General features: G+C 48.0%; 1 protein-coding gene across 15 annotated transcripts in view; it reads right to left on the bottom strand.

Moving 5' to 3' along the window:
• LOC100066059 (coiled-coil domain-containing protein 180) overlaps positions 1-11869 on the bottom strand; it is an 80730-nt gene extending 68861 nt beyond the window's left edge. For 6 of the 15 annotated variants that reach the window (XR_011432505.1, XR_011432503.1, XR_011432502.1 and 3 more), the window contains exons 1-6: positions 11597-11799; positions 11282-11355; positions 11006-11150; positions 9577-9767; positions 6682-6770; positions 5204-5313 (exon numbers count right to left, since the gene is read on the bottom strand). Coding sequence is in view for 10 of the 15 variants with exons in the window: in XM_070251124.1 (XP_070107225.1) it covers positions 5204-5313; positions 6682-6770; positions 9577-9767; positions 11006-11125 (510 nt within the window). In the remaining 5 variants the exon portion in view is untranslated. Of the gene's footprint in view, positions 1-5203; positions 5314-6681; positions 6771-9576; positions 9768-11005; positions 11151-11281; positions 11356-11596 lie in introns of all 15 variants that reach the window. The other 9 variants (XR_011432506.1, XM_070251123.1, XM_070251128.1 and 6 more) reach the window with 4 other exon arrangements.
• Positions 11870-12157: the final 288 nt, after the last annotated feature.

The raw sequence follows: 12157 nt of genomic DNA, 5'->3' as shown, positions 1-12157 counted from the left end.
ATTATACACGAGACTCTAAATACAAATTTCAGGGTAGCCACTAAACTAAAAAACAGAACAGAGCCACAAAATATAAATAAGGAAAAATCTAAGAAACTCAGCATAAGAAATTGCAGAAGTCCATGGGTAGGCTAAAACACACAGGACGAGAAACAAAGATAATGCAGAAAAACCAGATAACGAGCGACAGAATGACAGCATTTAGCCAACATGTATCAATAATCACCCTCAATGTAAACGGATTGAACTCTCCAATAAAAAGACAAAGAGTGGCAAAATGGATTAAAGAACAAGACTCAACAATTTGTTGCCTCCAGGAAACACAGCTAAGCCCCAAGGACAAACACAGGCTCAGAGTGAAGGGGTGGAAGACAATATTTCAAGCTAATAGAAAGCAAAAGAAAGAAGGTGTTGCAGTACTTATATCAGACAAAACGGATTTCAAAATAAGGCAGGTAAAGAGAGACACAGAGGGACAATATATAATGATCAAAGGGACACTTCATCAAGAAGAAATAGTGCTTATAAATATCTATGCACCCAACACAGGAGCACCAAAGTTCATAAAGCAACTATTAACAGACCTAAAGGAAGATGTTAGAAACAACATAATAATAGTAGGGGACCTCAACACTCCATTCACATCTAGGGACAGATCATCCAGACAGAAAATCAACAAGGAAATAGTGGAGCTAAACGAAAACTAAAACAGTTGGACTTAATAGACATATATAGAACACTTGATCCAAAAACAGCAGAATACACATTCTTCTCAAGCATGCATGGAACATTCTCAAGGATAGACCATATGTTAGGAAACAAGGCAAGCCTCTACAAATTTTTAAAAATTGAAATAATAACAAGCATCTTCTCCAATCATAATGCTATAAGGCTAGAAATTAATTACAAGAAAAAAGCTTAGACAGGCACAAAGATGTGGAGACTAAACAATACGCTACTGAACAAGCAATGGATCATTGAATAAATTAAAGGAGAAATCAAAAAATACCTGGAGACAAATGAAAATGATAACATGCCATACTAACTCATATGGGATACAACAAAAGCTGTATTAAGAGGAAAATTCATCACAATACAGACACATCATAACAAACAAGAAAAATCCCAAATAAGCAATCTTAAACTACACCTAACCGAATTAGAGAAAGAAGAACAAACAAAGCCCAAAGTCAGCAGAAGGAGAGAAATAATAAAAATCAGAGCAGAAATAAATGTGACTGAAATGAAAAAGGCAGTAGAAAGGATCAATGAAACCAAGAGCTGGTTCTTTGAGAAGATAAATAAAATTGACAAACCACTAGCCAGACTTACAAAGAAAAAAAAGGAGAAAGCTCAAATAAACAAAATCAGAAATGAAAGAGGAGAAATAACAGACTCTGCAGAAATAAAACGGATTATAAGAGAATACGACAAAAAATCACATGCCAACAAAATGCATAACCTACAGGAAATGGATAAATTCTCGGACTCCTACAATCTCCCAAAGCTCACTCAAGAAGAAGCAAACAATTTGAACTGACCAATCACAAGGAAAGGGATTGAAAGAGCAATCAAAAACATCCCAAAGAATAAAACCCCAGGACCAGATGGCTTTCCCGGGGAATTCTACCAAACTTTCAGAGAGGATTTAATATCTATACTTTTCAAGCTATTCCAAAAAAATTAGGGAGGATGGAACACTTCCTAACACATTCTACAAGGCCAACATCACTCTGATACCAAAGCCTGACAAGGACACCATGAAAAAAGAGAACTATAGGCCAATATCACTGATGAACATAGATGCAAAAATTCTAAACAAAATTTTGGCAACCAGAATTCAGCAATTCATCAAAAGGATCATACATTATGATCAAGTGAGATTCATACCAGGGACACAGGGATGGTTCAACTTCCGCAAATCAATAAACGTGATACACCACATCAACAAACTGAGGAATAAAAACCACGTGATCATCTCAAAAGATGCAGAGAAAGCATTTGACAAGATTCAACAGCCATTTATAATAAAAACTGAACAAAATGGGGATAGAAGGGAGCTACCTCAACATAATAAAGGCCATATATGACAAACCCACAGCCAACATCATACTAATAGCCAAAAACTGAGTGCCATCCCCCTGAAATCAGGAATGAGACAAGGATGCCCTCTATCATGACTCTTATTTAACATAGTACTGGAGGTCCTGGCCAGAGCAATCAGGCAAGAAAAAGGAATAAAAGGAATCCAAATAGGGAGGGAAGAAGTGAAACTCTCGCTGTTTGCAGACGACATGATCTTATATATAGAACACCCCAAAGAATCCATTGGAAAACTCTTAGAAGTAATCAATAACTACAGCAAAGTTGCAGGGTATAAAATTAATTTGCATAAATCAGTAGCATTTCTATATTCTCATAACGAACTAACAGAAAAAGAACTCAAGAACACAATACCATTCACAATCGCTACAAAAAGAATAAAATACCTCAGGGTGAATTTAACTAAGGAAGTGAAAGACCTATAGAATGAAAATTACAAGGCCTTTCTGAGAGAATTGGACGATGACATAAGGAGATAGAAAGACATTCCATGTACATGGATTGGAAGAATAAACAGTTAAAATGTCCGTTCTACCTAAAGCAATTTACAGATTCACTGCTATCCCAATCAGAATCTGACTGACATTCTTTACAGAATTAGAACAAAGAATCCTAAAATTCATATGGAGCAACAAAAGACCCCGAATTGCTAAAGCAATCCTGAGAAAAAAGAACAAAATGGGAGGCATCACAATCCCTGACTTCAAAACATACTACAAAGCTACAGTAATCAAAACAGCATGGTACTGGTACAATAACAGGCACACAGATCAATGGAACAGAATTGAAAGCCCAGAAATAAAACCACACATCTATGGACAGCTAATCTTTGACAAAGGAGCTGAGGGCATACAATGGAGAAAAGAAAGTCTTTTCAACAAATGGTGCTGGGAAAACTGGAAAGCCACATGTAAAAGAATGAAAATTGACCATTCTTTCTCACCATTCACCAAAATAAACTCAAAATGGATCAAAGACCTAAAGCTGAGACCTGAAACCATAAGGCTTCTAGAAGAAAACGTAGGCAGTACACTCTTTGACATCAATATTAAAAGGATATTTTCGGACACCATGTCTTCTCAGACAAGGGAAGCAATAGAAAGAATAAACAAATGGGACTTCATCAGACTAAAGAGCTTCTTCAAGGCAAATGAAAACAGGGTTGAAACAAAAACACAACCCACTAACTGGGAAAAAATATTTGCAAGTCATACATCTGACAAAGGCTTAATATCCATAATATATAAAGAACTCACGCAACTCAACAACAAAAAAATCAAACAACTCAATCAAAAAATGGGCAGGAGACATGAACAGACATTTCTCAAAAGAAGATATACGGATGGCCAATAGGCACATGAAAAGATGTTCATCATCGCTGATCATCAGGGAAATGCAAATCATAACCACACTAAGATATCACCTTACACCAATTAGAATGACAAAAATATCTAAAACTAATAGTAACAAATGTTGGAGAGGTTGTGGAGAAAAAGGAACCCTCATCCACTGCTGGTGGGAATGCAAACTGGTGCAGCCACTATGGAAAACAGTATGGAGATTCCCCAAAAAGTTAAAAATAGAACTACCATACAACCCAGCTATCCTACTACTGGGTATCTACCCCAAGAGCTTGAAGTCAGCAATTCCAAAAGTCTCATGCACTCCTATGTTCATTGCAGCATTATTCACAATAGCCAAGACATGGAAGCAACCTAAGTGCCCATCAACAGATGATTGGATAAAGAAGACGTGGTATGTATATATATATATATACAATGGAATACTACTCAGCCATAAAACAGAGCAAAATCGTCCCATTTGCAACAACATGGATGGACCTTGAGGGAATTATGTTAAGTGAAATAAGCCAGCAAGAGAAAGATAATCTGTGTATGACTCCACTCATATGAGGAATTTAAAACTATGGACCAAGAACAGTTTAGTGGATACCAGGGGAAAGGTGGGGTGAGGGGTGGGCACAAAGGGTGAAGTGGTGAACCTACAAGATGACTGACAAACATTAATGTACAATTGAAATTTCACAAGATTGTAACCTATCAATAACTCAATAAAAAAAAATTGGAAAAAAAAATGTAGACAAAGAGAACAGATTAGTGGCTACCAGGGGAAAGTGGGGGTGGGGGATAGGCACAAAGGGTAAAGGGGTGCACCTACAACACAACTGACGAACAAGAATGTACAACTGAAATTTCACAATATTGTAACCTATCATTAACTCAATAAAAAAAAAAAAGATTTACTAATTAGTTCACAACTGGAGCACACAGGCAGCCACCACTTTGGGCACATGCCATGCGCTGGGCGCTCGGCTCTCTGCTGAGCCTCGTCCTCAGACGCACTAGGTCCTCATCACAGCCTGTGATGTAGGTGCTGACATTAGGCCTGGCCCAAGGTTGGGGCTCCACAAATATTCGTTAAAGAAGTGGCCAATGAAAGAATTCCAAGTTTACTTCAGAAGAGGAGACGGAGGCTCTGTTAGGCTGTGTGACCAAAGCCACAGAGCTCATGGGGGAAAGCAGAGCGCACGTCCAGCTGGGAGGGCTTGGGACAGTGAGAGCTGGCAGGGGGTGCCTCCTTGGTGCTGTGAGTCCAGAGCCAGCTGAGTCAGAGAAGACCCTGGAGAAAGCCATGAGTGCAAGCTGGGGCTAAGGGAGGACCCAGAAGGTCAAAGAAGGGTCTCATTTAGGGACATTCCAGGGACCAGTGGGGTTGGAGATGAGGTCTCTGGAGAGAAACAGGGAGCCAAGTGAGGGTGGTGCCTCAGGGCCAGGCCGTTTGGCCCCTCACGAGTAGGACTGAGCAGGGAGATCAGAGGCTGGGCTTTGGCATCACACCCAGAGCCCAGCTCCCACTTGGCCCCTTATGTGCCAAGTCAGGCGAGACTTTCTCGGCCTCACCTGTAAAATGGGGGTGGTAACAGGGCTATGCTCCTAACAGGCACTCATAACAAGCCACCCAAACATGGCTACGACGGTTCTGTCTACACCCTGGTGAGCCACTGGACCTCCAGTGCAGTGATGAGCCCACCTTCAGAATGGCCCAGGAACAGAAGGGGAGAGAGGAGGAGGATTCTCACCATGCCAATCTGAGCGATCTCCTCCTTGAAGCTCCCCACAGTGCTCTGCCAGCCCTTCCTCTTATGGTCTCTTCGCCCCTGAAGGGTGATGGCGCTGGTCCTCTCAGGAACTGGGGGAGAACAACAGAGGTGAGGAGGGTGTCCTCGAGCTCCAGGGCGACAGGGGAGCCCCTGGGAAAAGGCAGAACAGGCAGAAAGTGCCTTGGTTCAGGAGATGGACCCCCAAAGCGGGCCAGCAGTGTCAGGGGCTTAAGGAAAAAGAGAAAAGATGAAGGTGATGCATAAATGCCATAGGGAACGAAGTCTCACATATACAGTTAAATGCTGGAAAAAGGTTCCGAAATGCTAATGTATAGAATGGGACCATTTATGGTTTTTTAAGTTTTGTAGAAGCAAATACCTGCGCAAATAAGAATAACCAACCCTCACACAGCACTGACCGTGTACCAGGTGCTGTTCTAGCTCCATCCCTCCTCAGGATGGGCCCGGAGGCAGCTTCTGTGCTCAGGCCCTTTTTACAAGTGAGGACACTCAGGCATGGGGCCTGAGGAGCAAAGGCAGTCAGCGGCTGAGAGGGCTGTGGACGTGGGCCCTCTGCTCCAGGGTCTGTGATCTCTCCCTGTGCTCTGACGTCCCCTGAATCTCTGTGAGAAGCTGGGGCGGGGGGACACTCCAGGGAGGAGAAGGGGTGCTATTGTTGAGGGGAGTTATCACTTTCTGCTTATCTCCTAACGTGATTTCTTTATGTGAGCATGTTCTACTTTATTAACATAAAGAAAAAGAGCGTCTGTACTAGGATGAAGAAAAATGAGGACAATGTAACAGAGAGGAAGAAAATATACACTGAGAAATCCTCTATCCTTTATCAACCGGTGTTCCTGAGTAAATGCCAACTGTGCAGTTAGCCCCTTCCTCCTCCTCCAGCAACAGGCACTGAAAAGAAAACTGTGGGGAGAAGGCATAGGGGAAAAGGCCAATGGGAGAAGGCCGAGGGGAGAAGGTTCACGGGAGAAGGCCAAGGGAAGAGGGCCAGGGGAGAAGATCCAGGGGAGAAGTTTCATGGGAGAAGACCAAGGGGACAATGCTGAGGGGATAAGGCTGAAAGGAGAAGTTCCAGGGGAGAAGGCCGAGGGGAGAAGGCCAAGTGGAGAAGGTCCAGGGGAGAAGGTCCCGCGGATTAGATCCAGGGGAGAAGGACAAGGCGAGAAGGCCGATGGGCCAAAGCTGAGCGAGAAAGCCGAGGGGAGAAGGCTCCATGGTGAAGGCTGAGGGGAAGCGCAGGGGAGAAGGTCCCAGGGAGATGTCCTGGCAAAAAGGGTGAGTGGATAAGGCCAAGGGGAGAGGGTCCCCTATGTGGCTGAGCATAGGGACACAGTGGGAGCCTCAGCTGCTCCTACATCAGACCTCCCAGATTGTGTCCCCAGGGCTCAGTTTCTGGCCCAGCCCAGGCCTGCCCTCATGGCTGAATGGAGGCTCACCGATGGCATCCATGAGGCCCCGGACTTCTCGGGCAGCAATGGTGCTCTCACTCTCTAGAGATTTTTCCTTCTTGGTTTTTTCCTTTTCCCTGAGGCACACACAGAGGAAAACAATAAACCTCCAGCCCCCTCACTCCCCCAGGGCAGCTCTGGCACAGGAGGAGTCTCCAGAGGGACCCTGGGCATTGGCAATAGCCCGGCCCACCTGATTCCCGAGAGCCCCCAGGCTATGGCTGTCTCTCAACCAACACTGCCCAGGTGTCTGGTGCCAGCAGATACTATGGTCCCTAGAGGAGAACCCGGGGCTGCCTCAGGGAGCTTGCTTCTGCTCTGGCGGCAAACCAAGTGTGGATGTGAGCAGGAGCCATTTTCCCCATGTGGAAACTGAGGACCAGAAGGGGCGTGAGCAGCCCGGGAAAGCCAGACCAGTGCTAAGCATTCGGTATGCTCTTTATTTGCTCCTTCAGCCACCCATCCTATGAGGCAGCTGGGGTCACCCCATTGTCTAGGACAGGGGAAGGGGGCTTGGAGAAGTCACAGTACAAAGCAGAGTAGGGCCTCCCAGACCCACACGTGATGCCAAGGTGCACGGTCCATGGGGTTTGGGTGTGGGAGGAGAGAGATCCCAAACTATCTCAGCAGGGAGGACCAGGGTGGGTGAGCATGAGCGTAGCTTTGGAGGAAAAAATCCCTGAATGCACCATCTGCAGAGCAAGCACCGCAGAAACGCAGCAGTTCTCAGGGACGCCTGCCATTCCTGGGGGCCCCCGGGCGCGCAGCCCTTTCCAGACATGTTCTTATGTAGTGCTCGCTGCAGACCTGGCAGCGAGGAAGACCGCAGGGCCCGGGCTGCAGTTGATGGGCCCGGGCTGGCTCTCCAGACATGGGGCTTCAGCCTTGTCAACCAAATGTCCCTGGACTAAGAGGCAGTCCCACTGGAACCCAGGTGCCCGGACCACAGGAGCTGCTGTCGGCTCTGGCTTCTCGGCCACTTGCTCTGGGGACATGGGGACTTGGCTTATGCTAGTGGTGATCCATCCCTGCCCTGGGCTCCTCTTCCTCCACCCAGAGGCCCTGCCCTGCTTGAATTAATGCGCAAGTTGACTGCCTTTGGCTGGCCAAGTTCAAGAGGGGACAAGGTACCCCAGAGAGACACCGATGCTGATTAGTGACCTTAGTCATTTTGAGGGTGGCAGGGCCTGGCAGGTTACAAACACATCTCTGTTCCTGCCACAGGCCATAGGGAGCTATGTTCTGGATCTGTGTCCAGCACAGAGCTGGCCTTGTCTGTCTGTCCCAGGAAGCCAGCACAGCACAATGCCAGAACCTTCCATGAGAAGTGCCTTTCCCAAAACACTGTGCTGTGCGTGCCAAGAGCTCCTGGCTGATGCTGTCTCAGATGCTAAACCCTGGGGAAGAGGGGACCCTCGGGAGGCACAGGGAGATGTCGGGGGACCAGGGGCCTGAATGAGAACAGGTCAGCTGAGAGGAGGCTGGGACTCTTGTGGGAGCCAGAGCCACAGCCAGGCTGTGAGACCGTCCTCCTGGGCGGTGGGGTGGCATGGACAGGCCCCAGCTGCCCTTGGATCCCTGCATCGGGCATCAGGGACATGGACTGGAGAACGCTGACCTCCAGTCTGGGCTAGGGTGGCCAGTGGGTTTTCCCACCTGTAGGTAGTTAAGGGCACTGAAGGTCAGAGTCTCAGGGGAGCTTTCCCTGGGAAAAGTCAAAGGGCAGGGCAGGGCAGAGACCTTTACCCAGCATGGGGTCAATCCCTGCCCCAAAGGAGGAGGAAGGGTGGGAAAAGCAGGCAGAGGAGGACTGACTCCCCATCCCAGAGTCCTGGACCAGAGAGGGGTTCCTGGCTTGTGCAGGGCGCAAAGAGCCAAAGGGAACCCCAGCTCCAGCTCCATTCTCCCAGGCGCTCCAAAGGATGGGACCCCTCATTTTTCTTTCCTTTCCTTTTTCCCTACTTGAGGAGTCTGAGCTCAGGGAGCTGAAATGGCATGCTCAGGAATCTCAAGTTAACTTCTAAACTTGGAAGTCAGAAGGAATTCCTCACCTCTCTGCCCCACCCCATCTGCCCCATCTCAGGGAAGGGTGCCTCTGCTCTGCACCTGAGCGCTCAGACCAGAGACCCAGGACCCTCAGGAGCCCTCTCCTCCCACCCAATCTGTCACCCAGTCTCGTGGCTTCTGCCTCCAAAATACACCTGAACCCCTCACTCTCCCTCTGCAGCCCCCCAAGCTCACATGGACTGCAGTGGCCTCCTTGCTGGCCTCCCTGCCTCCATGCAGCTCCCACATCCCATACTCAGCAGCCTGAAGGCCTTGAAAGCGAGGATCAGCTTTTCACTTCAATAAAGTCCAAAATACTGCCTATTGCCTGCAAGCTTCTCCTCACCTCATGTCCCGCCCTTCTCCCCAAGCCCACCGACTCTTCGGCCTTCTGGAGTGGACCAAGCCTGTCCCTCCGAGCCTTGCCCATGCTTCCCTCCCCTCATCCTCTGGTCTCAGCTGAGGCCTCTCCTCAGAGAGCTTCCCTGACTTCTGTCCCACCGCCCCGCCCTCTGTGTCAGAGCCTTTCCATCTTTGCGGGGACGTGCTTATTTATTTACTATCAAGGCCTCAAGTTCCAGGAGGGTGGGATCCCCATGCCCGGTGCTGGCTCTAGGCCCTCAGTCAATAGCTACTGGGGGGGAGGGGAGGACAGGAGGGAGAAGCAGACGATCCTGCGTGGTCCTGCACGGTCGGTGTATGACCTCCCTCTTTCAGGGGAGGACACTGGGACTTCATTCCTACCTGGCACTCAGCTTGTATGAGCTCTTTAAGAGTTTTTGAAGACTCTAACGCACCCCCAGTGTGTGGGGACGTGGTCTGGACAGCAGGACCTACCTGTAGAGAACAGGGTTTTCCGTGACCCAGTCATTGGGTAGGCTGTGCACCCACTTCCGCTGCCGAGGAGATATCATCTCCCCTTCGGGAATATCCGTCTTCTTCATCAAGGGCTTCCTGCCATTCTTCGGGGTCATGGAACACTCCAGAGCCCGCTTCCTGGTGGCTGCCAGGGAGCGGACCAGCTGCACCTGAATCCACGGAAGATGTGGGTTGGGGGGGGTCAGAGCTGCAGGCTCCCTGCACCCTGAGGCTGACTGTGCAGTCTCAGAAGCTCACATGGGGACCACGAGCAGGAAGGCGCTTTGCAGGGAGGCCTTCAACACCAGGGCACACCCCCTGCGGGAGGGCTCTCCAGCCCAGAACAGTCATTCAGCTGCTCCCAGGAAGGCATCTTTTAAGAAATTTTAATGAAGACCAAGATGCTCATCCAGGCATTTTTTATAATCACAAGGAATTGTAAAAATGGAACTGTCCAATAACAGGGGACTGGTTGAGTAAACGTGGTATGTCCCTTCAGTGGAATGTCAGGCATTTACTAAAAATGAGGCTTGGGAAGGATTTTTTTAGGACATGGGAAAATGCTTATGATATGATATACCATCACGTGTATCAATTAAAAGCACAGAATAAAAATTATAACTAAAATTATACAGTATGAGCTCAAAATTTAAAATGTATAGAAAAACGACTAGGAGAAAATCTGCTAAATGTTAAGAATGGTGTGTTGTTTCCAGGGAGCAGGATCACATGAGTAATCAGTTTCTTTGGTCTCTTTATGCTTTTATAATTTCCAAGCCTTCTACAGAGAGCATTATTTAGGGCTCAAAGTAGGAATGAAAGTCCCTTTTAAATAAGCAGCACGGAATTTCAAATGAAGGGTTTGAGTGTGTGTTTCTTTTAAGACATAATTTTGTCTGTGCAGTTCTTTACAGACAACAAGGCCATTCCAACAACCTATATGGTTATCAAGAGGGCGTCACTTTAATACATTATGGGAAGTCCCAGGCAGCCACCAAATGTGGAGAAGTACATGAACGCCCAGTGACACGAGATACTGTTAACAGGGAAAAAGCAGGTTTCAAAACACGAGTATAGAATCAAACTCAGCTTTAAATAGAAAAATTAGAAATGCTTTAATGCATAGGAAAAAGACCCAAGGTATCCGATGGTTAATTCTGGCTATTTCTGAGTAATTTTAATTTAATTTAATTTAAAATTTTAATTTAAATTGTCTAACTTTCAAGAATAGGCATTCTAATTTTGTATTCCTACATTTTAAGAACCAGTAAGAATTATTTTTAAAATCAAAGCAATTTCAAAGCCCTATTTCATTAGAGTCCCAGGTAAGGGGCCTTCAGAGGGAGGGAAGTTTGGGGAGCAGAGGGAATCGGGAAGCAGAAAGAGGGGGACAGAGGGGCAGGCCTACCTCAGCCTCGAAGATCTGCTGGTAGACATTCCCGCTGGGGACCTGAGTCACCTTCCCCACTGAGGACACCATGGCCGCCGGCTGGACGCCCCTGCCAGGAAGCCGTTGTCCAGGAATCATGTCTGGGTTTGGTCTCTGTTGTGACCTGGAGGTTGAGAAACCAGGCTGAGACCCTCTGCTCCGGGAGAAAGCATCGGGGCGCCTCTCTGGCCTCAGGAATTTTATTTTAAACAAAAAGAACAACGGAGAGGACGAAAAAGCAAAAAAGAAACAAACCTGAAGCAAGAACCGAACTCCTGGAGAAGGCGGGCTCTGCCAGCCGCGCAGGGCGCACGCAGATCCGAGAGGGACTTTGGGGTGAACAACAATAAATGGTTATTGTTTTGTGCTTCACTCTCCCAGCCTCTTCTGGGAAAAGCCGACCCGCCCAAGGTGTCAGCTGGGGGGATTTCGACTCCGGCGTTGGACCCCCAATCTGATGCTGAACACGGTTCAAGGACCCCCCTCACCTCCCACCCGCCACTGGACACAGTGAGGGGGAAGTAGAGGAAGGGAGAAGACTGACTGTAGCCACGCAAATTAGGCACCTACTCTGTGCTAAGAAGACCTGGCAAGTTTCCCTCGTGCGCCCTCTCCCCCAGCCCACCAAGGAGCGGGACAGCCGCTGGACATCCCATCGAAGCCCCGTCAAGCGCCGGGAGGCCCTGCGCGCAGGGGACCGCCCGGGCCCGCACCTGCCGAAAGCACCAAGCAAGTCACTCAAGGCCTGTCCAGCCTCAACTGCAACAGGACACACTTGGTCTCCAAGGCAACTCGAGGGGAGGGAGCCCCGCGGCCCCGCCCTCGCTTCCTTCCCGCGGAGGGAGGGGGTTGCCCTTGGCAACCTGAGCAACCGGGTCGGGCATGGAGCAGCGAAACTAGTCAACCCTTTCCCGGTGGCAGTTTCTCCTCTCTGCAAGGGGATACGTCAGGAGTCAGAAGCATCCAGAGCAGCGCTCTAAATATTCTGAAAACTAGGAGGGGACAGGGGATGTAGCTCTGAGCCACTGTGGTCGAGAAAATCCATCCTCTCTTTGCCTGGGTTAAAACCAACCTCTGCTGGAAGTAGCACAGAGTAGTGCCTGGCTGTAGAAAGGAGCAGACAGCGTCTCT

The sequence above is a fragment of the Equus caballus genome, chromosome 25 (genome assembly GCF_041296265.1).
Source record: "Equus caballus isolate H_3958 breed thoroughbred chromosome 25, TB-T2T, whole genome shotgun sequence".
NCBI lineage: Eukaryota > Metazoa > Chordata > Mammalia > Perissodactyla > Equidae > Equus > Equus caballus.
The sequence above is the reverse complement of the archived record's forward strand: the minus strand, read 5'-3'. Positions and strand labels throughout refer to the sequence as shown.